This window comes from Elgaria multicarinata, chromosome 19 (assembly GCF_023053635.1).
Source record: "Elgaria multicarinata webbii isolate HBS135686 ecotype San Diego chromosome 19, rElgMul1.1.pri, whole genome shotgun sequence".
NCBI lineage: Eukaryota > Metazoa > Chordata > Lepidosauria > Squamata > Anguidae > Elgaria > Elgaria multicarinata.
Genome location: NC_086189.1, coordinates 18,455,269 through 18,479,321, shown reverse-complemented (window position 1 = coordinate 18,479,321; position 24,053 = coordinate 18,455,269). Strand labels below are relative to the sequence as shown.

General features: G+C 49.0%; 1 protein-coding gene across 1 annotated transcript; it reads left to right on the top strand.

Moving 5' to 3' along the window:
* Window positions 1–1,254: 1,254 nt before the first annotated feature.
* On the top strand, window positions 1,255–23,525 carry ZER1 (zyg-11 related cell cycle regulator). The gene is made up of 16 exons (XM_063144841.1): window positions 1,255–1,365; window positions 3,816–4,113; window positions 5,322–5,472; window positions 6,157–6,587; window positions 7,717–7,893; window positions 8,001–8,115; window positions 8,673–8,819; window positions 10,363–10,536; window positions 11,081–11,296; window positions 12,524–12,565; window positions 12,828–12,947; window positions 14,427–14,542; window positions 15,296–15,484; window positions 16,256–16,353; window positions 17,567–17,669; window positions 18,084–23,525. The coding sequence occupies exons 2-16, from the start codon at window positions 3,956–3,958 to the stop codon at window positions 18,139–18,141; spliced, it is 2,295 nt and encodes a 764-aa protein (XP_063000911.1). The 5' UTR covers window positions 1,255–1,365; window positions 3,816–3,955; the 3' UTR covers window positions 18,142–23,525.
* The last annotated feature ends 528 nt before the right edge of the window (window positions 23,526–24,053 follow it).

The window sequence follows — 24,053 nt, the reverse complement described above, 5'->3', positions numbered from 1 at the left end:
ATCGGGGCAATCGCTGTGCATTTTTGTATAATTGTGATTCTTACTAAAAGGCATGCTTGTTCAGTTTATATCTTTGCAAGTTTAATTCTAATGAAGTTATTCTAATGGTTAAGTTTTATTCCAGTGCAGCCCCAGAGAGAATACACATTTGCAGAGGTTATGCAGTAGCACATGATTAAGTCTCCCCCGTTATGGTGAGACGTACTGTATTTCTATTTACATTATAGCCATTATTTCTCCAATTTGCATCTATGTGTGTTGATATGCAATTATTATGCAGATTGGGATCCTCTTTATTTTATTTTTGGGTTGATGCGTTTCCTCTTAACATATGCAAATGTCATATAAGTGCTTATTAGCATGTGCAAATATGCAAATTCATATTAATCCATGCAAATATTATGCTAATTGGTAACCTCTTTTTCCTTTTGGTGATGTATTTCCTCTTAAGCATATGCAAATATTATGCAAGTTATGCATATTAGCACATGCAAAAAATTTTAGGTACAATGACAACTAGGGCATAATAGGCTGTTCCAAAAGACTTGGTTAATCTAACTTTAGAGAAAGAAAGTGAATAAATGTGCTGTATGATCTTCATTCGGTTGTTAAAATGTCCAGATGCGCAAAGCAACAGCGGGCAGATATTGTTGTAAATCCGCTGGTGATGTGTACTGAATCAATCTCCACCGTACACGTTCATGCAAATATTATTCAAATTCCATGTTAACATATGCAAATATTATGCAAATTAGTGACCTCTTTATTTTTTTCTTCTTTTGGGGGTGGTGCCTTTTCTCTTTTGAGGGGAAGTGTCAGCGGCCAACATACCTAGCGCACTGGCTGGGGATGCTGGGAGTTGCACTCCAACACACTAGGAGGGCTCTAGCTTTGGGGAAGGCTGCCCAAAGGAAACGTGGGGGGGAAGAGAGAGAGAGAGAGAGAGAGAGAGAGAGAGAGAGAGAGAGAGAGAGAGAGAGGAGGGGGGGATCTCTTTTTAAAAATAAAATTATGTGGGGTTTGGGTGAAAGAGGTAGGACCGCCCCACCTCCGGAACCCTCCTATCGTGGCTTTTGTTTCCCGGGGGAAGGGAAAGAAAGGAGCACCGCTCTGGTTCTCTGGAGCGGTGGTGGGGGAGGGAACGGGAGAACCGGCTGCCGGAAGTGACGCGCGGGTTTGTTGACAGCGGCTGCTCTTGCAGCGAGGGAGAGAGAAAGCGAGGAGGGGGGAGCGGACCCCGGGGGAAACTAGGGACTCTTCCCCTCCCCACCCCACATCCCCTTCTGTGGCCCCCTCCCTACTTCCCTTCCTCCACCGGAACCGGAACCAGGTACAACCCGGACACTTGTTCAACCTGGGATCCAGGTGAGTATGTGGGATGGAGGGATGGGATGGGATGGGATGGGATGGAGGGGAGGGGGTGCAGGCTCAGGGGCCCACGCAGGCTGCAGGTGGGAAATTGGGGGGAGGGGGAAATCCAGGCTCCCCCCAAGGGGACCCATCCTGCTGCACTGAGGTGGGTGGGTGTGGGGAGGTGGGTGAGGGGGAGACGCGGGGCATGGGATCCCCCCACCTTGACACCCACCCATTGCAAAGGTGCATTGGAAAACGACCCCCAGCCTGCATCAGGCAACATTGCAAGCTGGCAAATCTTCCAACAGGTGTGTTGGATTCCATCTCCCATCGTCCCCGAGCCAGTGTGAGAGTTGTACTCTGCACCTGGGAGAAAGGGCGTCCAAATAGCCGACGTGGTTTAATGCAAGCAAGTGTAAAGTGATGCATGTTGGGGCAAAAATCTCAGCTTCATCTATCTATCTATCTATCTCTCTCTCCTGATGGGATCTGAGTTAGTGGTTGACCAATCAAGAAAGGGATCTTGGGGTTGTGGTGGGCAGCTCGATGAAAATGTCGACCCAGTGTGTGGCAGCTGTGAAAATGGGCAAACTCCATGTTCGGCATACTTAGGAAAGGAACTGAAAGTAAAACTGCCAATCTCATCCTGCCCTTATCCAAATCTGTGGTGCAGCCACACCTGGAATACTGTTTACAGTACTGATCACTGTACCTGAAGAAAAAAGATATTGTACAATTGAAAAAAGGCAACTGAAATGGTCAGGGGGCTGGAGCAACTCCCCTATGAGTAAAGATTATAACATCTGGGACTGTTGAACTTAAGAAAGAGGTGAATGAGGGAAGGTGTACTTGATAGAGGTGTACAAAACTATGCCTGGTGTGGAGAAGTGTTCTAGGATCTCTCATGATCCTAGAACCCAGTGGGGTCATGCTATGAAGCTGATTGGTGGGAGATTCAGGACACATAAAAACAAAGATTTCTTCACAGAGTGCAAAGTTAAAATTATGGAATTAATTTCCATTAGATGTAGTGCTAGCCTCCGACTTCGATGGCTTTAAATCCTTGAGATCCACCTGTTGAGAAAAAGCAGTGCCTACCTCAGCCTGGTGTTGGACCACAACTCCCATCCTCCTCCAGCCAGTTTGAGTGCTGTAGTTCACAACTCCCATGATCCCCCAACCTTGAGATTCACCTGTTGAAACACAGCAGCCTCCCAACACCCTGGTGCCTTCCAGATGTATTGGACTACAATTTATAACCCCTCAGGCAGCTGTTCTGGCTGTGAGATGATGGGAATTGTTGTCCAACACGTTTGGAGGATGCTGGGTTGGGGGCATGCTGAGAGGAGGGAACCACAGCAGCCTCTGTTTCTGGCAAAGACACCAAGAGAGATCCAGGCAGATTGTTCTACTTCTGTTGGCACTGTGGGAATCTTTAGTGAAAAGCCTTCTGTAAGAGCATTTTTGTAAGCTGCCTTGAGTACTTTTTTTCTTGGTAGAAAGGTAGGATACAAATCCAATCAATCAATCAATATAGAGCTCTGAGTGATTTGCAGTATGTTAGCAAGAGTTTCTGACTCCTAATTTATTAACAATGGCAGCAACATCACACACAGACACTAACACACACCACTTAAATTAAACTGCTGAAATCAAGATACGCCCAAGTGCATTTATGCGTGTGTGGACTTCTGCTTCTTGAAACAAATTCCCGGGGTATAGAATTGAGACAGAAAAAAGCTCTACAACTCTCAGCAGACCGGTTGGGAAATGCTGGGAGTTATAGGACTTTTTTCTGCCGAAACATGCATAGAGTTGCGCCCTTAATGTCTTTTGTAGCAGGCTCTGGTTGGCGGATTTGAAACTGATGTAAAAAAGAAGAAGAAGATGTAGATCCCACTTCATAAGAGCAGGGATAAGTCTATATTAAAAATATTCTTAAAGAGAACATATATTTATTTTTACATTTATTAAACACCTCACCAAATAGATTTCTCCAGCCATTTTATGATCATGATTAAAATACAAATAAAATCAACCATGTGATACTAATATTTAGAATATGCCCCCCCCCCTCTCTTCACCATCGAGGCTAACCCCCCAATTTTGTCACCCATGAGACTGTTGAATTACGATCTGTGCCTTACTTGGTGGGAGAGAAGCGGTTAGAGCATTAGTGTAGCGGTTAGAGCATTGGACTGGAAGTCAGGAGACCTGGGTTCTAGTCCCCCCACCTGGCCATGAAGCTCACTGGGTGGCTTTGGGCCAGCCTCTGACTTTCAGCTTGACCTACCTCACAGGGATGTTGTGAGGGTAAAACGGAGAAGAGGAGGGCCATGTAAGCAGCCATGGGCTCCTTGCAAGAGGGAAAAATGGAGGGCTATTGATGTAACAGTAAATAAATAAATGTGCTGGAAATCGTTGGAAAACAGCTGGTGTATCTTTCTTTCCTCTGCCTGCAGCGGTCCTGATATCCCTTTGAAGTCCACCCTGAAATCTCCTTAGAAAAAAAACAATTCTAGGGAGAAAGAAGCAGCGCTGATCTGCCTGGCATTTCCCCCCCTACCCTCACTCCCCCATTTCTCCCGCTCTCTGCCGCAAGATGGCCGCCGACAGCCCGGAGTCGCTGATGACGCTGTGCACCAATTATTGTCTTCACAACCTGGAGGACACCCTCTGCTACCTCCTGGACAACGAGACGCTCCGTCTCCACCCGGACATATTCCTGCCGAGCGAGATCTGCGACAGACTCGTCAACGAGTAAATTTCCGTTTCTGTTTCCATTCCGCCCTTCCTCTAGGGAACTCGCATATAGTTCTTTCCTCCCCAGCTCCCACCAAAGTCCTATCCTCGCAGCAACCCTGTGAGGTAGGCTAACTGGAGAGACAGTGACCGGCTCCATGCAGAGAATAGATTTGAACCATCCATGAGAGATGGCTGCCCAGCCTCTTCTGAAAAACCTCCAGAGATGGAGAACCCGCAACCTCCATTAGTAGACTCATAGAATCATACAATAGTAGAGTTGGAAGGGGCCTACAAGGCCATCGAGTCCAACCCCCTGCTCAATGCAGGAATCCACCCTAAAGCATCCCTGACAGATGCTTGTCCAGCTGCCTCTTGAAGGCCTCCAGTGTGGGAGAGCCCACAGCCTCTGTTGGGCTGTTCCACTGTTGTGCAGATCTTCGCGTCAGGAAGTTTTCCCTTATATTTAATCAAAATCCTGATAGCTGCAACTTATACCCATTATTTCAGCTCCAAATTTCTGTGGCTGTGGAAAATAGTTCTTGAGCATCTTCCTTGCAGCACCCTTTTACGTCCCTGAACACTGCTCACCTGTCTCCCCTCAGTCTCCTTTTCTCTGGACTGAACACCCCGAGTTCCTTCAGCCTGTCCTCATAGGGCCTGCAGCATCTCTGTCGGCCTCCTCTGAACCTGTTCTAACCTGTCCATATCCTTCCGGAAATGGGGTGCCCAGAGTCATACACAACACTCCAGGTGTGGTCATAATCTGCTGTGGTTTCCTGGCTTTTGCACTCTTTCTAAAACTTTGAAATGCCTTTCCTTTAAGGCTTGGTGCCTGGCAGCAAGAGGTTTAAGCTTAAATAGGCTGGTGTGTTGACCCCACCCCCTTTTGCTTTGGTCCTGCCCACTCCAGGAAGGTCTTACACTAATAAATTAGGACCCCATAACTGCCCAGATATATTGCTTTAAGGGTGAATAACAATGTCTCCGCTGAAGAATCCCATGAGGTAATGTAGGATGGAAGAATGGGAATAGTCCCGAAAGAGGCTGGCTGGAGAAATCCAGGGCTGAGTGAGATTTGAATCCAGTTTTCCTGGGTAAAATCCAACCTAAGGCCTATTTAGAGTAGAGCCATTGAAATGAATGGGACTTAAGTTAGGCATGCTGTCCTTTGCAAAGGACGCGGAAATCCTTTCCCTGCCTTGACGCCCTCGCCTCTTGCGTAGGTACGTGGAGCTGGTCAACGCCGACAGCATCTTTGAGCACAACGAGAACTTCTTCACCCTGTTCTCCGATCCTCGGAGCACCAGGCTGGCGCGGATCCATTTGAGGGAGGACATTGTCCAGGATCAAGACCTGGAAGCAATTCGGAAACAGGTACCCTAGCGCTGCTTCATGCCATCATGATGCCGTTAACGCTTGGTAGCAATTTCCGGAACTTTGGCTGCAGAGCAAGGGTGTTGAGCCTCAGTCCTGGGGGCCAAATCCAGCCCTCTGAGGTTTCGCACATAGCCACACACCCTTCCCCACATCACAGAATGGTCCCTGATCGCCTCTCCTCTGGTAGGTTCCTGGCCTTTGCATGATTTCCCACCACCCCACTCCCCATTCTAAGTGGTTGAAATGCTTCCCCTAAGGCTGTGTGATTGAATTGCTGGTTTATAGGATCTCTCTTGTTTTGATTAACTTCGTCGTATCCCGGGGAAGATGGGAGGGTTTGGTTGTCAGATATTTTGGTCATAAGCCACTCTGAGTGCCTCGTGTGAGACAAAACTGACAGGGAAACCCTCCCCCTTGCACCTCGAAGACTGAACAAGTTTATTACGGCACAAAGCTTTGTGGACTACAATTTATTTCTTTGTATTACGACATTTCTCTCCCCACTTGCATGATCCTCCTCTTCCTCTCCATTATATCCTCACAACGGCGTCCCCAGTGAGGTCAGTTAGGTGTTGAGGCTGCGTCCCCCACCGCGAGCCCGGCCTCCACGACACCACCGGCCTTTTCCGTGGCGCCAGAGCCCTCCGGCCTCATATTCCCCCACCGGTTCTTCTCCCGTAGGATCTCATCGAGCTCTTCTTGACGAACTGCGAGAAGCTGACCGCCAAAAGCCTCCAGACTTTGGGCAGTTTCAGCCCCACCCTCGTCTCCCTCAGCCTCTTCGGCTGCACCAACATTTTTTACGAGGAGGAGAACCCCGGGGGCTGCGAGGACGACCTGAACCCCAAGCGCCAGGTCCTGGTCAAAGATTTCACCTTCGAAGGCTTCCGCCGCCTGCGGATCCTGAACTTGGGCCGGATGACCGAAGGGGTGAACGTGGAGAGCCTGCTCCGGCCCCTGGCCACCCTCACCGCCCTGGACCTCTCTGGCATCCAGCTCAACGAAATCCTTTTCCTGACCCAGTGGAAAGACAGCTTGGCGTCGCTCGTACTTTACAACGTGGACCTCTGCGAGGAGCACATCCAAGCCATTGCGCAGCTGCGCAAGCTCAGGTCAGCGAGCAGCTTTGCGCCTCGCTGGATTTCTCCGCCCGGTGCAGGATCGGCTCCCGGGACCCGTGGCTGCAAGATGGCAGCGATAGCTTGAGGGTGGGGGGTGGGGGGGAGAATAGGGAGGATCAATCCATCGATGGCAGCGGGGGTTGAGTTTCTTTCGGCCTTAGGGCTGGATTCCATTTTGGGGAGGCATGTTTAGGCAGAGGAATCCTAAGCGTGTTTAGGCAGAGGAATCCAGGTGGGCGATCCAAGACAAATCAAAGCAAGTCCTCCTTCACCCAGCGCATAGTTAAACTATGGAACTCACTGCCACAAGATGGAGTGATGGCCACCAATCTGGATGGCTTTAAAAGGGGGTTGGATAAGTTCCCGGAGGCAAAGGCTGTCCATGGCTCTGTTGGTTGTGTGCGATCTCCAGTATTCAAGGCAATAAGCCTGTGTGGGAGGGTGCTGTTGCACCATGTCCTGCTTGCTCATCCCTGTCTGATGGCTGGTTGGCCACTGTGTGAACAGAGTGCTGGACTAGATGGACCTTGGGTCTGATTGAGCCTCAGGGCTCTTCTGATGTTCTTAAATCCTATGCATGTTCAGGCAGAAAAATAGGGCCTACAACTCCCGGTATTAGGTAGGCCTTTTTCTGTCTAAGCCTGCGCGTAGGGTTGTGCCTTCAAGCTCTTATTGCTGGGGTGGGAAATCTCAGGCCTGGGAGCTGAATCTGCCCCACCTGTGATTACAATCTGGCCCAATAGTCCCCCCCCTTACTACTGAGGGTTTGGTGATCGCCTGGGTTTTGTGCAGTTTTTCCCTCCATTCTAAAAGGTTGAAAGGTCCTGATGCTGTGATACCAGCAACAAGAGCTTTGAACGATTGCGGGTGGGTGGGAAGCGGGAGAGGCCGTCCGGGGCCTGGGAACGGGAGGTCTGGAAACGTTTTTAAGAAAAGAATGAAAGCCGGTATCCTCAGGAAGCGGCCTTCTGCCCCCAAACCCCACCTTCCTGCCCCATTTTCGGAGCGGGCAGGGCATCGCCACCCACCCGCGCACCGCCGCCGCACAGGCCGTGACGCCCCGTGCCTGTTCCAGGCGTCCCCCGTAGGTGACGCGACGTTTTCTCCTTGGTCGTCGCAGGCACTTGGACATCTCCCGGGACCGCCTTTCCAGTTATTACAAATTCAAGCTGACGCGTCGAGTCCTAAACCTCTTTGTGGAGAACCTGGGAAACCTCACGTCCCTGGATATCTCGGGCCACACCATGCTGGAGAACTGCACGTCCTCCTGCCTGGACGAGAAAGTGGGCCAGACCAGGTAAGGCCCGTTTCGGTTACGGAAAGGTCAGGCTCCCGGAACCTCTGACCAGCGTCGACAGGCCCTAAGTGACGTGACAGCTTCATTTGCTTCATGTGTCCCTCCAGTACCAATCCCGAAACTAGCAGCATCACCCCCTTCCGGAACCTGAAGCGGCCGCTCCAGTTCTTGGGACTTTTTGAGACCTCGCTCTGCCACCTGTCGCATATCCCAGCCTACAAGGTAAATGCGGAATTAGAAGAGGTGAAGAATCTCCACCCTTTGGAACAACAGGAGCATCTAGGAGCTGCCTGAGAGTCTTCCCATACCAGATAGCAATAACATCGTATTTCGCATGTATATTATACTTCAGGGCAGGGCAGAAGGGCGAGCGCCAGACATTTTGGACTTCGTCTCCCTGCTTTAGCCTGTGATTGGCCCAAAGTCACCCAGTAAGCTTCCATGGCCAAGTGGGGACTAGAACCCGGATCTCCCAACCCCCAGTCCAACACTCTAGCCACGACACCACACTGGAATGGGGAGAAGTTGCACAAGGACTCAGTCTGCCTTTTCCCCTTGCAGTATTGCCCTGTTTTTTGCCGCCTCCGCGGCACGTTTCGCAGGGTCAGCGGGCCTCCAGAAACGGCCATGGGGATGGGGTGTGTGTGGGGTGGGGTGGCGGGTTGTCCACGCCTGCATTAGAACCTGACCAAACGTCCAGAGACCGGCTGCCTGGTACAGTTCTCCAGTCAATTCCTTCGTGAAGTCCCCTTTCTGAATATTCTCATCCTCGCTACCAGGTGACCGGGGCTAAGAACGAAGAGCAAGTGCTGAACGCCATTGAGGCGTACACCGAACACCGGCCCGAAATCACGTCTCGAGCCATCAACCTGCTCTTCGACATCGCCCGCATTGAGCGCTGCGGCCAGCTCCTGCGAGCCCTCAAGGTGAGCGTGCGCATCCCAGCGGGGAGCGCTGCGGCCCAGGGCTTTTGGCTTTCCTGGGAGGGTCGGTGGGCACACTTGGAAGCTTGAGAGTGCTCTGGGCACTCTCACAAAATGGCTGCCATGGGGCGGGGCTTGCCCATTCACGGAAGGGCTGCCGCGGTGGGCACGGTCGTTCACAAATTGTCCCGTGACCCAGAAGTCACTTGGCCAAGATCTTAAGTCCAAAGCAGAGGTGGGGCAGAGCTCCTAAAACACAAAACCGTTCTTTTGAACCCAAAGAAAGATGGCGCTGGAGGGCAGCTCGCTGCTTTGCAGCACACCGGCCTCCCTGTTATTTCTTTTCTTGATTAAAAAATATCTTAAGAAATAAAATAAAATTCAGGAGGGGAAGGGAGCCTGAGTTACATTAGAGATCCCAGAGTAGACGACCATTAAGCTCAAAGCCCTCACTTCCTAACTGCGTCACTGAGTGTTGTGCTGGTAGACCTCTCTTCCGTGACAACGTAAGAGCCTTTGCACAATCAAAGCAAGGTTCTGTTGGTCCAGCAGTCTCTTCCCCACAGTTTTATTTTTTAATTCACTTTTGTTTATTGTGTTACATTTATATCCCACCTTTTCCTCCAAGGAAATGGTTGTCCTGCTCCCCTCCCCTGGTTAGGCCTCATCTAGAGTCTTGTGTCCAGTTCCGGGCTCCACAATTCAAGAAGGATGCAGACAAGCTGGAGCGTGTTCAGAGGAGGGCAACCAGGATGATCAGGGGTCTGGAAACAAAGCCCTGTGAAGAGAGACTGAAAGAACTGGGCATGTTTAGCCTGGGGAAGAGAAGTTTGAGGGGAGACATGAGCACTCTTCAAATACTTGAAAGGTTGTCACACAGAGGAGGGTCAGGATCTCTTCTCGATCCTCCCAGAGTGCAGGACACGGAATAACGGGCTCAAGTTACAGGAATCCAGATTCCAGCTGGACATCAGGAAAAACTTCCTGACTGTTAGAGCGGTACGACAATGAAACCATTTACCTAGGGAGGTGGTGGGCTCTCCCACACTAGAGGCCTTCAAGAGGCAGCTGGACACCCATCTGTCAAGGATGCTTTAGGGTGGATTCCTGCATTGAGCAGGGGGTTGGACTCGATGGCCTTGTAGGCCCCTTCCAACTCTGCTATTCTATGATTCTGTGTTATCCTCACAACAACTTTGCGAAGTAGGTTAGGGCTTAGAGTCAGTGGCAGCTTGAGCGGAGACTCGAACTTGGGTCTCCACAATCCCAGTCCGGCACTGACCACTCTACCGCACTGCCTCTTGCCAGAAGCCTCTGGGAAGGCCGTAAACGGGTCGTAAGAGTAGCTGCAGTTCCTCACGGTTTCTTCCCCGCAATTGGTAACAAGAGGCATACACCGCTGCTGAAACCCGGAGTTGCCATGGGGTACAGGATACATGTGTAGGTGGACCGATCCCTTATTTTCAGCTCTCGCTTTGTGTAACAAGAGCGAGCGGGGGGGGAAAGGCGTCTGATAGCGGCCGGACTTTGCGCCCCATTTCCGCAGCTCGTCATCAGCGCCCTCAAGTGTCACAAGTACGACAAAAACATCCAGGTGACGGGCAGCGCCGCCCTCTTCTACCTCACCAACTCGGAGTACCGCCTGGAGCAGACCATCAGGTTGAGGCGGCAGATCATTCAGGTGGTGCTGAACGGCATGGAGTCTTATCAGGAAGTCACCGTGAGTTCTGGTTTTACTTATTTGAGCTGGTTTCTGGTCCGCCTTCTAAAGGATCACAGCATCCCCACCTGATCTGTCGCCGTCCCTAGTGCTCTGATGAACCGTGGGCGGAATGTCTGGGACTACGGGTGGGCTTGGCACTGGGTTAAAGGGGTTCTTGGGGAGCTCAGGAGAGCATCCCTGTCTCCGGACCTTCCAGGTTGCCCTGATTGACTGTAGCTGACTGCTCCAAAGAGGTCTCCCCTGAGCTTGGGAGTCTTTGTAGGAATGCAAGGAAGCTCCGGGCCAAATTGAGACGCTCAGGCCAGCAGCTAGCAGCCTTCCTCAACCTGGGGCGCTCCAGATGTGTTGGACTGCATCTCCCAGAATGCCCCAGCCAGCAGAGCTGGCTGGGGCATTCTGGGAGTTGTAGTCCAACACATCTGGAGCGCCCCAGGTTGAGGAAGGCTGAGCTAGAGCCTCTGTAACCCTGGCATCAGCGCTGCTGTCTGCGGGATGACCCGTTTTGGCCGGCGGCTGCTCATCCGTGTTCCCTTCTCCCCAGGTGCAGCGCAACTGCTGCCTCACCCTGTGCAACTTCAGCATCCCAGAGGAGCTGGAATTCCAGTACCGCCGGGTCAACGAGCTGCTCCTGAACATCCTCAACCCGACGCGGCAGGACGAGTCGATCCAGCGCATCGCCGTGCACCTTTGCAACGCCCTGGTGTGCCAGGTGGACAACGACCACAAGGAGGCCGTGGGCAAGATGGGGTTTGTCATGGTTGGTATGGCCCCAGAGACGGCTGCTTATCGCTCACTTAGGCCATGCTGAAATTTCGGTCAAAAACCCTTCCTTTAGCAGGTCTTTTCCCTCCTTCCTTGGCGCCTGTGATTTTTTTCGCTCAAGCCGAGCCTGTCGACGCTCTTTCAGCCCCAGATCCAAATTCAATTGCAGAGACGCTCTGGGGGGGAGGGCCCCCCCTGCATTTCAGGGTGGGCGGAGTCAACAGAGAAGGGGGCGGGGCCAGAAATGCCACCATACTTTAGCTTAAAGCTCTGATTGCCAGCAATTATGCCTTACCAGAGGCATTTCCATCGCTCGGTGTGGGGAAAACCGGTGCAAAGGACCAGATGGTGGGTGACAATTGGGGGGAATGGGGTGGGAGCCATCTGGAGAACCTTGTAGGGCTTTATTGGGACCACAAGCAGGCCAGATTTCGCCCCCGAACCTGGCTGAAACCACCCTGAGAGGTTTAACGAAAGGTAACGCAATTGCCTGAACAAGGGGAAAATAAGCGTATCTGTCTTTCCTCTCACCGGCAGGGAAATAAAGCACAGCAGCTCCAGGCGTGGCATAGCTTTTATTTTTTCGTTCTGGGAAATCGGAGAGTTTCAGGTCCCGCGGATCTCCTGATCAACTCCAGAATGGCTTCTTTTTGCCCTCTTCCACGTCCCGGTTCTGACACTGGAATCCCAACGCCCTCTCGGGGACAATAGAACTGAGCCCTGAATTAATTTACTCTTTTCCTCCTGCTATACACATTTCACCTGTAGAAGTCTCTCTCACAAAAACAAAACCTTGACAAACAGTTCCTTCCCTTCAGAGTGCATCGGGATTAAATGAACGTCATTAGAGGGTGTTGCGTGGTGATTCAAAGACCAGAAAATGGTGCTATTGCCTCATCTAACTCCACTTTAAGGAATGGTCTGGCTAAGATGATGCTAACCCTCTTCTTCTCTCTGTTTATGGGTCACCTTTTTGCCTAAACAGGATACCCAAGGTGCCCAGTTTTACAATTAAAACTGGAAACAATGTGAAAGCTTTTGATTTATTTTTTGGGGGGGAAAACTTTGCAGAACAGTTGGAGAACTTTTAAAGCGTCACCAACAGCAGAACTAAGCGCGGGAAAATTAAAATCTCATTTAGTCGTTACCGTGGGTCATAATTTTCCTTTCTGCAATTCACGCGCTTGTATGTCACTTATCCCTGCTTGTTTTCTGCCGACAGACGATGCTGAAGCTAATCCAGAAGAAATTGGTGGATAGAACGGTAAGATCCGGCTCCCTGAAAGAGCTGCCTGTCTAACGGGACGGGGAAAAACAAGCTAGAGCATCAACAGCTAGCCGTGGTGTTGTTGTTGTTAAAAAAAATGTTCTGTTGTTTGTCGTTTGTTTATTTAAATAAATATTTCAGGGCCGCTTTTTCCTCCCAGGGGCCTTCAGAGCGGCAGATAGACTCTGCACAGGTCTGGCTGTGTCCATTGCAACTGAACCTTTTCTCTCTCTCTCTCTGTTTTCTTCTGCTCTGGCAGTGTGACCAGGTGATGGAATTCTCTTGGAGCGCCTTGTGGAACATCACGGACGAAACCCCCAACAACTGTGAAATGTTCCTTAATTATAGCGGCATGAAACTGTTCTTGGAGTGCTTGAAGGTGTGTAAAAGTTTTCGGCTTTTCTGAAAATAAAAATTCAAGTATACCAATAAATTGCAAAAGTGAAGGAGCTGTTTTCTACTACTAATAATAATCATATTAAAAGACAGCATGACCTGGCAAAGCCCGTCACGTCCATCCAGAACAGCCTTCCTCAACCTGGGGCGCTCCAGATGTGTTGGACTACAACTCCCAGAATGCCCCAGCCAGCGGCTGGGGCATTCTGGGAGTTGTAGTCCAACACATCTGGAGCGCCCCAGGTTGAGGAAGGCTGATCTAGAAAAACTGCCATTTTATTTATTTATTTATTTATTTATTACATTTCTATACCGCCCAATAGCCGGAGCTCTCTGGGCGGTTCACAAAAATTAAAACCATTCATAGTATAAAACCATAATATAAAATACAATGTAAAATCTAGAAAAACTGCCATGAGTGAGAAAAGAGATATAATAATAATAATAATAATAATAATAATAATAATAATAATAATAATATCATTTCTATACCGCCCCGTGACCAAAGCTCTCTGGCTGATTTGCAACAATTCATTAAAAAAATTACTAAATACAACGTAGTAAAAACAGTCTGAAAAATGCCAACGTAGAAAAATTAAAACAGTATAAACAGCTAAAAGCAAATTAAGTACGCAATATATTCCCTTATAGACCTGTTTAAAAACAGAAGACATCGATGCCCCATCGTCTGCCATTAAAGCCAGTGTGGCGTAGTGGCTAAAGTGTTGGACTGGGAGATGGGAGATCTGGGTTCTAGTCCCCACTCGGCCATGGAAACCCACTGGGTGACTTTGGGCCAGTCACAGACTCTCAGCCTAACCTACCTCACAGGGTTGTTGTGAGGATAAAATGGAGAAGAGGAGGATTATGCACGCCGCCTTGGGTTCCTTGGAGGAAAAAAGGCGGGATATAAATGCAATAATGAAATAAATGCTTGGAGTAGAAGTTGGTCTTTCCCTGGCGCTGAAAAGCTCACTCCTTAGTTGAGGGGTCACCATTGAGACGGCCCTTCTCCCTTTCTGCCACCTACTGAGTCTCCCTTTTTTTGTAAACCTTCCGGTTCCCCCTAGCTTATTAAGACGTCCCCCTCGTGTGTCCGAGTGGCCTTATTTTGGCTCCGTTTTTATTGGCGCTCACCAGCTGAGCTTGCTATTAGCGGGATTGATGAGTTTCTCAAGTTTTGGGCTCTTGCTGCCTGCGACTAGTTCATATTTTGGTTAAAATATAAACGCACAAAGTTATTATATTATATGGATATTTTGGGCACAACACAGCCAAATTTCCGCATTCCTAGGCCCCGCTGGTTTCATTGGACGTGAGTGAATGACAGCAAGTGGGCGAGCGGTGTGAAGGAAATCCCTTCGTTATCTGTATTGCCTCAGGCTGGGCGTTGGGATGCAATGACTACTCTGGGTTCTGTTCAGATTCCTTATTTCCTTTCGCTGTTGTTTTTTTACCCCAGGAATTTCCTAACAACCAAGAGCTGCACCGTAACATGCTGGGCCTTTTGGGGAACGTTGCGGAAGTGCAAGAGCTACGGCCACAACTGATGACTTCCCAGTTCATCAGTGTGTTCAGGTGGGTGCATCCCTCCTCCGGCGGTAGGGATTGAAAGTGGCCTCCGAGGCGGTCTCTGGCATTTCACAGTTTTGTTCTACGTGATTGTTGCGTGAGAATTACCTTGTGGGTAGGGTCCTAAGAATATACTGGAGATCATTCCTTGCACAATCATGTAATATGGGTAAGTCTGGGTTTATTGATAGATCTCTAAGTGATTTGAGTAGATCTGCAAGGATTTCTGACTCCCAGTTATTTTAACAATACCTGCAACAGAGGGGTACCCTGAATTATTCCCAGGTACCCTGAATTATACTTCTGAGCTGAAGGGAGCCTGAAGTAACCAGGGCCTTGGAGTAAATGTTACTGAGTCATAAACAGAATAAGCAGTCAGAAGTATAAAACAGCAGAGCACATCAGGCCAGGCTTCTAACGGAATGAAACCAGCACTACTACAGAACATGATGAACGTGTTAGTTGTTTTATAGACACATATATATCAGGCTGTTTGCCCCAACCTGGCTGTTAGATACTATACCTTCCCCAAGTTTCTTTGATGTATTCATAGCTGTCGATTAACTCTGCACTCTAAGTAACCCTTGTTATTGTGCCTACTAATTGCTTTAAAACCCTGAAGGTGAAAGTAATCCTTAGTTTGACTCTTTAAATACTGAAAATACCAGTCTGTTTTAGCTTAAAGCTGGTAACTAATCCCTGAAGCCTGACTTTGTAAGAATTTCAAAGTTTGACATCTTTGGGCATGTTCCATGACAGCAACCTGTTGGACAGCGAAGCGGACGGGATTGAAGTGTCTTATAACGCCTGCGGGGTCCTCTCTCACATCATGTTCGATGGGCCAGAGGCCTGGATGATCTGTGAGCCGCGCAGAGAAGAAGTTGTGGGCAGGATGTGGGCAGCTATTCAGCGCTGGGACGTTAATTCCAAGAGAAACATCAATTACAGGTGGCGAGAAACCCCCTATTACAGGCGCGAAAGAGGAACAGCCTTGCGTTGTTCTGGGGTCGGACTTCGCGCTAGGAATCTGTCTTTTCCCCATTATTTCTTTTAGCCATAGTCCGTGATAGCTTGTTGCTGCTTTAAATCAAGGGCAGCCTGACATTGGTTTTGTTGTTTTTACTGTAGTAGTTTTAGGGACCAGACCGGCTTGTCACATACATACCCAGGCAACTTTTAAGATCGTCAAACAAGGCCTTGCTGGTCTTTCTGAAATTAATGGAGTGTCACCACGCAGTGCCCCGTTGGCGGGCCTTCTTGATAGCCCTTTGGACCCCTCCACCCCACCCGATGCAGTTCAGGAGGTAGAAAACACGGCATCTTTCAAACACCTCCAGAAACGCCCTTGCTCACCCAGGCTTGGATTGAAGTTCTGCACCCCTGTTCTATGGGATAGATGCACCCACTTTTTTTTTTTTAAAAAAAAAAGTCTGATCTCCTTTAAAAGCGAGCTGTGCCCATGGCTATCATCACTATATGTAGTGACGATGAATTCCAGGAGATACAATTACAAAGATCTTTGCAGGAATACCTTTGCCCTCTTTGCGGGATAAATATGATGTCTGAAAGCAGGTGTTTTGACTATTATTGGGGTCAGGAAGATGGCGTGTTTTCTCCCCCAACAAGTTCCAAATTTTTGGTTTCTGTCCTCCCTGTTTTCTCCGCACACAAACATCGCTTGTTCTGATCTCCGGGGTTTTTTTTGGGTTGTCTGCACAGGTCTTTTGAACCGATTCTTAGGCTCATACCCCAAGGAATATCTCCGGTCAGCCAGCACTGGGCTTCTTGGGCGCTCTACAACCTCATCTCTGTCTACCGTAAGTCCTTCCCGGAAAAAAAGATGTGCCATGGCAGCTGGTGTTATGTCAGGGGCGTTCAGAACATGTCTTTATGGAAATAATATCTAGAAGGGTGGCCAGGCGTTAATACAGCGTATCTTAATGTTTTGTTATTAATAAACATGTATCTTGATTTTCCACTCATTTTTTTCAGGGCAGCTTAAACAGCATTCACTTAAAATAATGTAAAAACACCACACACACGCACAAAGGCAGAAGCTTTCAGTTAAAAGAAAATGCTTTCAACACTTTTGGGAGATTGCTGTGGCTTAGATCCAGACTTAAATCCTACTTAGAATAGACCCATTGAAATCTATGGGACTTAAGTTAGCTCTAAGTATGGCTTCAACTCTGTGTGTGTGTGTGTGTGTGTGTGTGTGTGTAAATAAATCTATCCTAATAAAAGAGGATGTCTGTCTGTCCTCTTTTATTAGTGTCTGTCAGTGCAATAGCTCTAAGATCATAAAACCTAGACGCCTGTAACTTGACATGCCTATTAGGAGACCCTACGACTATTTTGTTTTAAAATGCATTAATTACTTTGAATTAATTTTGATGTGTCCTTGTGGTTGAATCTTGCAGTGACATCTTCAGTCACTAGGTGGCAGACATCCCTAACTGGCACACAGCTTTGCAGCCCGTACGGTTTGAAGCAGGGGGGTGGGATTAGGAGGTTGAGTAACAGAACCCGATGCCTGCCCCCTCCCCTCTATTGAGGGATAGCCCCCACTCAGGAAAATGGGCCCTTTCCTCAGAGGGCTATTAAGGAGGTACCATGGCAGGAGCTGTGCCTACGGGTGCGAGTAGGCACGGCTTCACTCAGATGGGGCAGGACCAAGATGTTCAATTCCAATACCTGCATAAGTTTTCTTGTAGGGTTCACTGTATCAACATATGAGCATTTCCAACCCATGTAAATTCAGTACCGTTCGGTAGTAGAATTATTTTTAGGCTGCCTTTAAGGGGGTATATATTATATTTAGTGAGAAAGGGGGCTTCTCTCCTCTCTCCATCTTCTTTTTCTTTCCTTTCTTCTCTCCTGGGTCGAGTTCCTTATCCAGGAACCAAGCCTGACCCAATGTTTGGAGACGTTGACCCCTTTTCTGAGAGCAAAACACTTACTGTTTCTATAAAGTAGCAAGAGCTGGGAGCAAAAGCAAACCCAACCCACCTGTGTTCCTCCCATTGACAGCGGACAAATACTGCTCCCTGCTGATCAAAGAAGGCGGGCTCCGTCTCCTGAGGGACATGATTAAGATGGCGTCGGCACGACCAGAGACGAAGGAAATGGGACGGTAAGTTCTCAGGGGAGCAAGCGCATCTCTCAATGATGTAGGGATTTGACCCCGTTTTGCCATCATGCTCTTCCATCGTGATGGCAACCTCCGACCGGTGTGGGCCCTGTGGACCTCACCCGCTCTCCTTTCCAAGCCTGGAGGCTACCCAGGGAACTTGGGACGAGGTGGGGAGAAGAATCCCCGTGTTATCTCCAATCTGTGGTGGGAGATAACAAGAGAATTCCCTTATGCGCCTGTCCTGCTCCCAATGGAACGCCTCAAGGGGCGGACGAGTGAAGCCAGGCCGCTTCCCCTGCCCAGCGATTCTGCCGAAATCTGTAGCCAGCAAAATAATGGGGGCCGGGGCGTTGTTCCTCATTGCAAGCGGCCTTCTTTGCTGCTCCCTAAGCTTGCTCGTGTTTTTCTTTCTAGGAAAGTCATAGAACACTGCAATAACTTTATGGATGAGAACATGGACACATCTAGATAGAGGCGAACGTGGCGTCCCCCGGCTCCTGCCCGGCTCTGTAACCAGGATCTCTCCAGTTCACTGTACATAGGTTGGACTTTCTCACCAGCTTAGCTGTTGGAAGGAGCCTTGATGAATATTTGTGTGTGTGTGTGTGTGTGTGTGTGAGCGTGCGGGTGCGTGTATGTCTAAAAAAAATATGACCCCCAGCAGATAGAGGGGGGGGGAATGCACCCGAGGAAACGTCGCTGGAGGGAGACCATTTTGCACAACAAAAAACCCGCTTTCCTTTAAAATAGTGGATTTTTCCTCCGCCCTCTCCCTTCCCCTTTTCTTTTGTTTAAAAAAGTACAAATTGGAGTTTGTGTGCGTGTGTATGATTTCTGTATAAAAAGAAAAGGAAAGGAAAGAAGCAAAAATAGCATCATGTATCTGTCGACCTTTCGTAGAGAACAGGAAAAGCCGCAAATGGACGTCACCGCGACCCTCTAGCCAGAAGAGGGATGTAATCATCGTGCCCGCCCGCCCCCAACCCACCCACCCACCTATTTCTTTTAAGTTCTAGATTTCTCCCATTTGTGTTGCGGGAGGTCTTGTGACTCCAGTAAAAAGAGGAGCTGGGTTTGAATCGGGGGCATTTGGGTCCGGAGAGCTATACGAGAGCGATGTGGAGACCTAGCGGTCCAGGGGCAGGTTAGCTGGGTCTCATCACCACATTGATCCAAATCAAGAGCACCATGTACCGTGTGTGTGTGTGGGGGGGGGTTAAACCTTCCTCCACCCCAGCCACGTTTTTCTTTAAATGCCCACCACCACCAATGGAGGGTTGTTTTTTACTTTAGCAATAATGGAGGGAGGTTTTTTGTGCCAAGGGAGTTCCCCCCCCCTTAAGCCCCTATATGGGGCAGGTGGGGGTGGAACAAATATAACATTAAAAAAGGGTGGCTGAGTGGGAAAACGTCATCCCCGCCCCCACGCATCAGGGGCCCAGGCGCTAACACAAAAGGGAAAGAAAAAGTTGTGATTGCCTACATGCGCTGCATGTAAAAGAGTGTGTAGTTTAGCTCTGAGGAGCTAGGCCGGAGTTGACAACTTCGTAGACCTGGGTGAATCCTCCACCATCCAGCTACCCTGAGAAGAAGGGTCAAAGGATCCCTCCTGCCAGAATCGCTGTTTTGAGACTCCTTCCCCTCCAGATACCTTACGGTTTTGAAGTTTAAATCGTTGTTTTTTAGAAAAAATAAAAATGTTGTTGATACTCGGTCAGTAAAACACTAAGGCAGCCGTCTGCAACTTTGTGTTCTCTGGGTGTTTCGGACTCCAGCTCCCTGCAGGGCCAGCAGTCAGGGATGCTGGGAGTTGTAGTCCGAAACATCCGGAGAAGACCAGGTTGAGGAAGGGGGCACAAAGGGAAAAGGACGGATGAGCCTCCGGCTGTACGGCGAATAAATGTTTGGGTGCGAACGACCAGGAAGCAAGCTGACATTTCTCCGCTGGCCGAACGGTTCAGCCTTCCACCGCCTGGTGGGCCATCTGCAGGGCAACGCTGTGCTACGGAAGTCCGTTCTTCCGGGGAAATCAGGTTCCTCTGAAGCATCCAGGTTAACTTCCTCCCCTCCTCTGCGAAAAGGGAGAGCGTACGTGAGAGTTCGAAAGCAGGATGTTAGGAGAAGTCGCGGCCTTTTCTGGGCTTTGCTTTCTGTGTTTTAAACGATAAAAGGTCAGGTCCTGTCCCTTTCTTCTTATTAACCGTGAATCGCGATCGTGTAGAAGCCCGTTCCTTCGAGAGCTGTCACGCCGCAGCGTGGCCGAGCAGTTGAAATCCTGCCGTTGCAGGAGTAGGGCAATGCGGATCGGGGCGTGCCAGGTTGATCGGGGAGGAGCAGAACCCACTCCGCTAAAACAAAACCTGGGTTCACCCGGGACCAAGTGAAAGTGCACACTGTTAATTTCTCCAAGGCGGGGGCGGAAAGGCCCTCGTTCGCGTCCGTGGCTAATATAAAGCACTCTGCATGGTGACCCTGTTGTGGTCGGAGCGGAACCCGCCCTGTCGTGCGTACCAGGCGGTTTGACCTCTGCTAAGGCGGGATCCCACAGGGAGGGAGGAGGCGACGTGTCTCCATTGCCGGAGAGACATATTTCCTTCCCCGCAGGAGCGCCCTGCAGGCTCTCTTCCTGCCCCTGTGCCCAGCCATCCTAGCAGTTCCCCTTTTGCTAGCGAATGCGGGCAGCTTTGGTTTCTTTGTTTACCTTCCCTTCTATTCATTGCCCTTCCTCTCTTGGAAAAAGAAGAAACAAAAGCCGCCCGTGTTCACACACGTCCTCAGTTTCAACACCACATCAGGCCTGGAGGCAATAGAACGTGAGAAGCGCCGTACTGGATGCAACCAAAGGCCTATGTAGTCGTTCTGTTTCCCCCTGGGGCCAACCAGATGCCCCAATGGGAAAACCACAAGCAAGGCATGGCACCCTCCAGCTTGAGTTCCCCAGTACACTGCCTCTGATCCTGGAGGCAGCATACAGCCACTGAAAACTTCATCCCCCCTGAAATTACCTAATCTCCTTTTAATAGGAAACTGCAGTCCCCCAAAGTAGGGACAGAGGAAGCCGCTTTATTGTTGACGTCCCTAGAAATTATGGGATGGGAAGGAGGAGGATGGGACAGAACAGGAATGTTGCCAAGGTGGGAAGGAGAATTTCGTAGAATTGTAGAGTTGGAAGGGGCCACAAGGATCACCTAGTCCAACCCTCTGCAATGTGCAGAAAAACCAATTCAACCAACCATGAGAGGTGGCTGCCCTGCCTCTTCTGAAAAACCTCCAGAGATGGAGAACCCACAGCCTCTGCAGGTAGACTGCTCCACTGTTGTTTAGATCTTACTGTCAGGAAATTTCTCCTTGGCTGAAGTCTGGAGATTGGATGTTAAGATTGCAATGTGTAGCTGGTTGATTTATTGGTTGGTTGGTTTTTAACCAACTAGTAAACCACCCACCCACCCCATTAATCGAAGCGGCCATTAAGAAAAGTAAATGGTTAATTATTTTCATACAAGAATGTATAAAAACATGACGTGAGGACCCTTGGTCTCTCCAGCCCAGTGTGGTCGACACTGACTGGCAGTACTGTTATCCACTCGCTATCACTTAACTCCCCCTGCCACCTGTTCAAGTTGTAAATTCTGCTATCCGTGTACATCTAAGGCGTTGGACTGGGAGTTGGGAGATCCGGGTTCTAGTCCCCACTTGGCCATGGAAACCCACCGGGTGACTTTGGGCCAGTCACAGACTCTCAGCCCAGCCTACCTCACAGGGTTGTTGTTGTGAGGAGAACATGGAGAGGAGGAGGAGAATTATGTACGCTGCCTTGGGTTCCTTGGAGGAAAAAAGGTGGGATATAAATGTAATAAATAAATAAATACGGGGACCCAGAGATAACTTTTCTCCATCTGAGAAGTGGGTAGGAACCGTTCCAGGTGTGCACTTGGACCGGCAGGTCGGTGAAGTCGCCTGGGTCTCAAAGCTTTGACTGTTGGGCGGTACAGAAATGTCATAAAACAAACCCCACCATTTAGGCTGCAAACGTAGGAGATCTCAGCTCACCTGCTGGACAGGCAAAGAGTGAAAGGAAGCAATCCATGAAGTTCATCTCATCTCATTTATTACATTTCTATACCGCCCCAATACAAATGGTAAAATCTCTGGGCAGTTTACAAAGATTAATGATGCATAATATATATATAAAAACAACCACTCATGGACATAGAAACGTACGCACACATATAGCTAACCAATTTTTAAACAATGAGGAAAATCCGGGGCCTGATTAAAACTGCACTGTACGCTGTTCGGTGTTCGTTTGCTCAATGGCTGCTAATATACTGCTGAAATTCTGCTTAATTTAAAAGTTCCCCTGTTCCCGTTTCTTCTCCAATTGACATGTTACAAGAGGTGAGAAGGCCTGGCAGGCCAGTAAAACAGTCACCCTTGCTGCTAGTGTGTTGGATCCAGAGCGATGCCGATTCAAGTGGACGCCGCCGCCCCACTTCCCATTTAGCTCCACCAGCACCCTGATAAATGGGCTGAACTGCGGTTTGTGGGGGAAGAGGATCCCCCAAAATCGGGCAGAGGGACCTTCCGTAACCGGAGCCCTTTCTCCTGAGGAAGGCAGACCCTGGGCCAACCCTGTGAGTGCAGAAAAGGAAGGAAGTTAATGTTGATGCCTTCTGATTCTATTTCACTTTATTATTATTTTTATTATTTTTTTATGATCATGCTTTTAAACTTTATTTTTGAATTATTATTCTCCTGATATGAAGGCACTTGCTGAAGGCGGCATCCTTGTTGAAGCTAAGGAGGTTTGCTTCTGGCCAGCGTCTCGATGGCGCACCATCTGGAAAAACCCAGGGTGACTCCCATCCTGGAATCAAGGCGGAATAGAAATGTAAAAATGAAATACTAGGCGTTCGTAGGCTCTCTCATGGCCAGCTTCTGGTTCTCAGAGTGGCCAAGGTGGTGATTTGACACAGTGGGATAAGATAGAGAAATTCCTCTTTTGGAAGGGACCAGCTTGCTACACTACCAATTCAGTTTTGATTCCAAATAATTACTCTTTCCAGAGAGTTTGGCTGCGTTTGCACGTAACGCTAAGCCATAGTTTGTGTTAACCATAGTTTACTACCTTAGCCACGGTTTGTGTTGCAGACAAGCAAACAAGGCAAACTTGTTTTCCGATTTGTTTCTCCCTGCCTGTTCTGCCAGTCTTCATAACGGTTTTGTTTTCAGGCTGCTTCCTCCATTTCAGGGCAGGTGGTAGCAGAAACAAGCCAGGGAAAAGCCATGGTTTGGGGTTGACCAGCCTGGTTTAGCGTGTCGTCTGACCAGGATCAGTGTAACAAGCCATGGTTTAAGCAAGCTGGACTTTGTATGCAAAAAAGAAACGGCTATTTCTATTTGTGTTTTGTAGCTGGTTAACAAACCATGGTTTGTTCGTGGGGGGGGGGTTCAGACACGACGACAAGCTGGGTTTCAACAAATCACACCCACGGCCCAGCGTTGTGTGCAAACCAAGCCCTTAACTTTATTTTTTTTGTTACAGAAATAACTCCAAAGCAGGTTATAGAGGTTGAAATTGATCGGAACTGTGTATTTCCTAATAACTTGCTTCCCCTGGCTATCTGTTAAAGCGGGGCAGGGTGACGTACTCAGATCATATCAGAATGGAGAACTGTTGATCCTTTGCAGTCTTAACTGAATTTCCCATCGTCTCTGTTCTGAACCGCTCTTCTTGGTCCTGGTGTTTGTGATGAGTTTATTTTTTTTAATTTGGACAATTACTAACTATTCCGTTTGCTGTCATACGTTCTCAATAAACGAGGAAGCTAATTTTGCTCTGCCTGATCATGATTGCACCTGTGTCTCTGCGTGTGTCATTTCTTTTGAAGGAAATGGATGCTGAAGGAGGCTCCCAAAAAGAACGGAACGGTCAAAAGCGGTTCCTCGTCAACGTTATGGCGCGATAAGTACAGCCAGTTGGAATTATTATGAATAATAACGGACTTTTAGTTGGTACAGGCCCAAGTGACACTGATTAATGGGTTCTCCAACTTTTGGGGGGGGTTGGACTTTTGAGAGGGCGTCGTGGGTACTCTCACAAAATGGTTGCTATGGGGATAGGGCTTGCCCATTCATCAAATTTCTGCCAGGGTGGGCATGGGCTGTCACAAAATATACATTTCCAGCAAGCAAATTGAGACTTTAAAAAAAGAAAAGGGAAAACTTGCCCAAGAATCGAAATTTAAGGCAGGATCACCATTCTGAATCCAATTAATGATGGTGCAGTAAAAACCATGTTGGATAGTATGAAATCCTCATTCCCACAGTAGAGATCTGGAGCTCAGCAGAAGTTAATGAGAAACTCTGAGAAATTGCTGGAAC

Bases quoted from the DNA above. Each gene is read 5' to 3' on its own strand.
- ZER1 (XM_063144841.1), top strand. From the start codon at position 3,956: ATGGCCGCCGACAGCCCGGAGTCGCTGATGACGCTGTGCACCAATTAT. The intron at 10,537-11,080 runs GTGAGTTCTGGT...CCTTCTCCCCAG, and splicing joins AGTCTTATCAGGAAGTCACC to GTGCAGCGCAACTGCTGCCT. The intron at 12,948-14,426 runs GTGTGTAAAAGT...TTTTTACCCCAG, and splicing joins TGTTCTTGGAGTGCTTGAAG to GAATTTCCTAACAACCAAGA.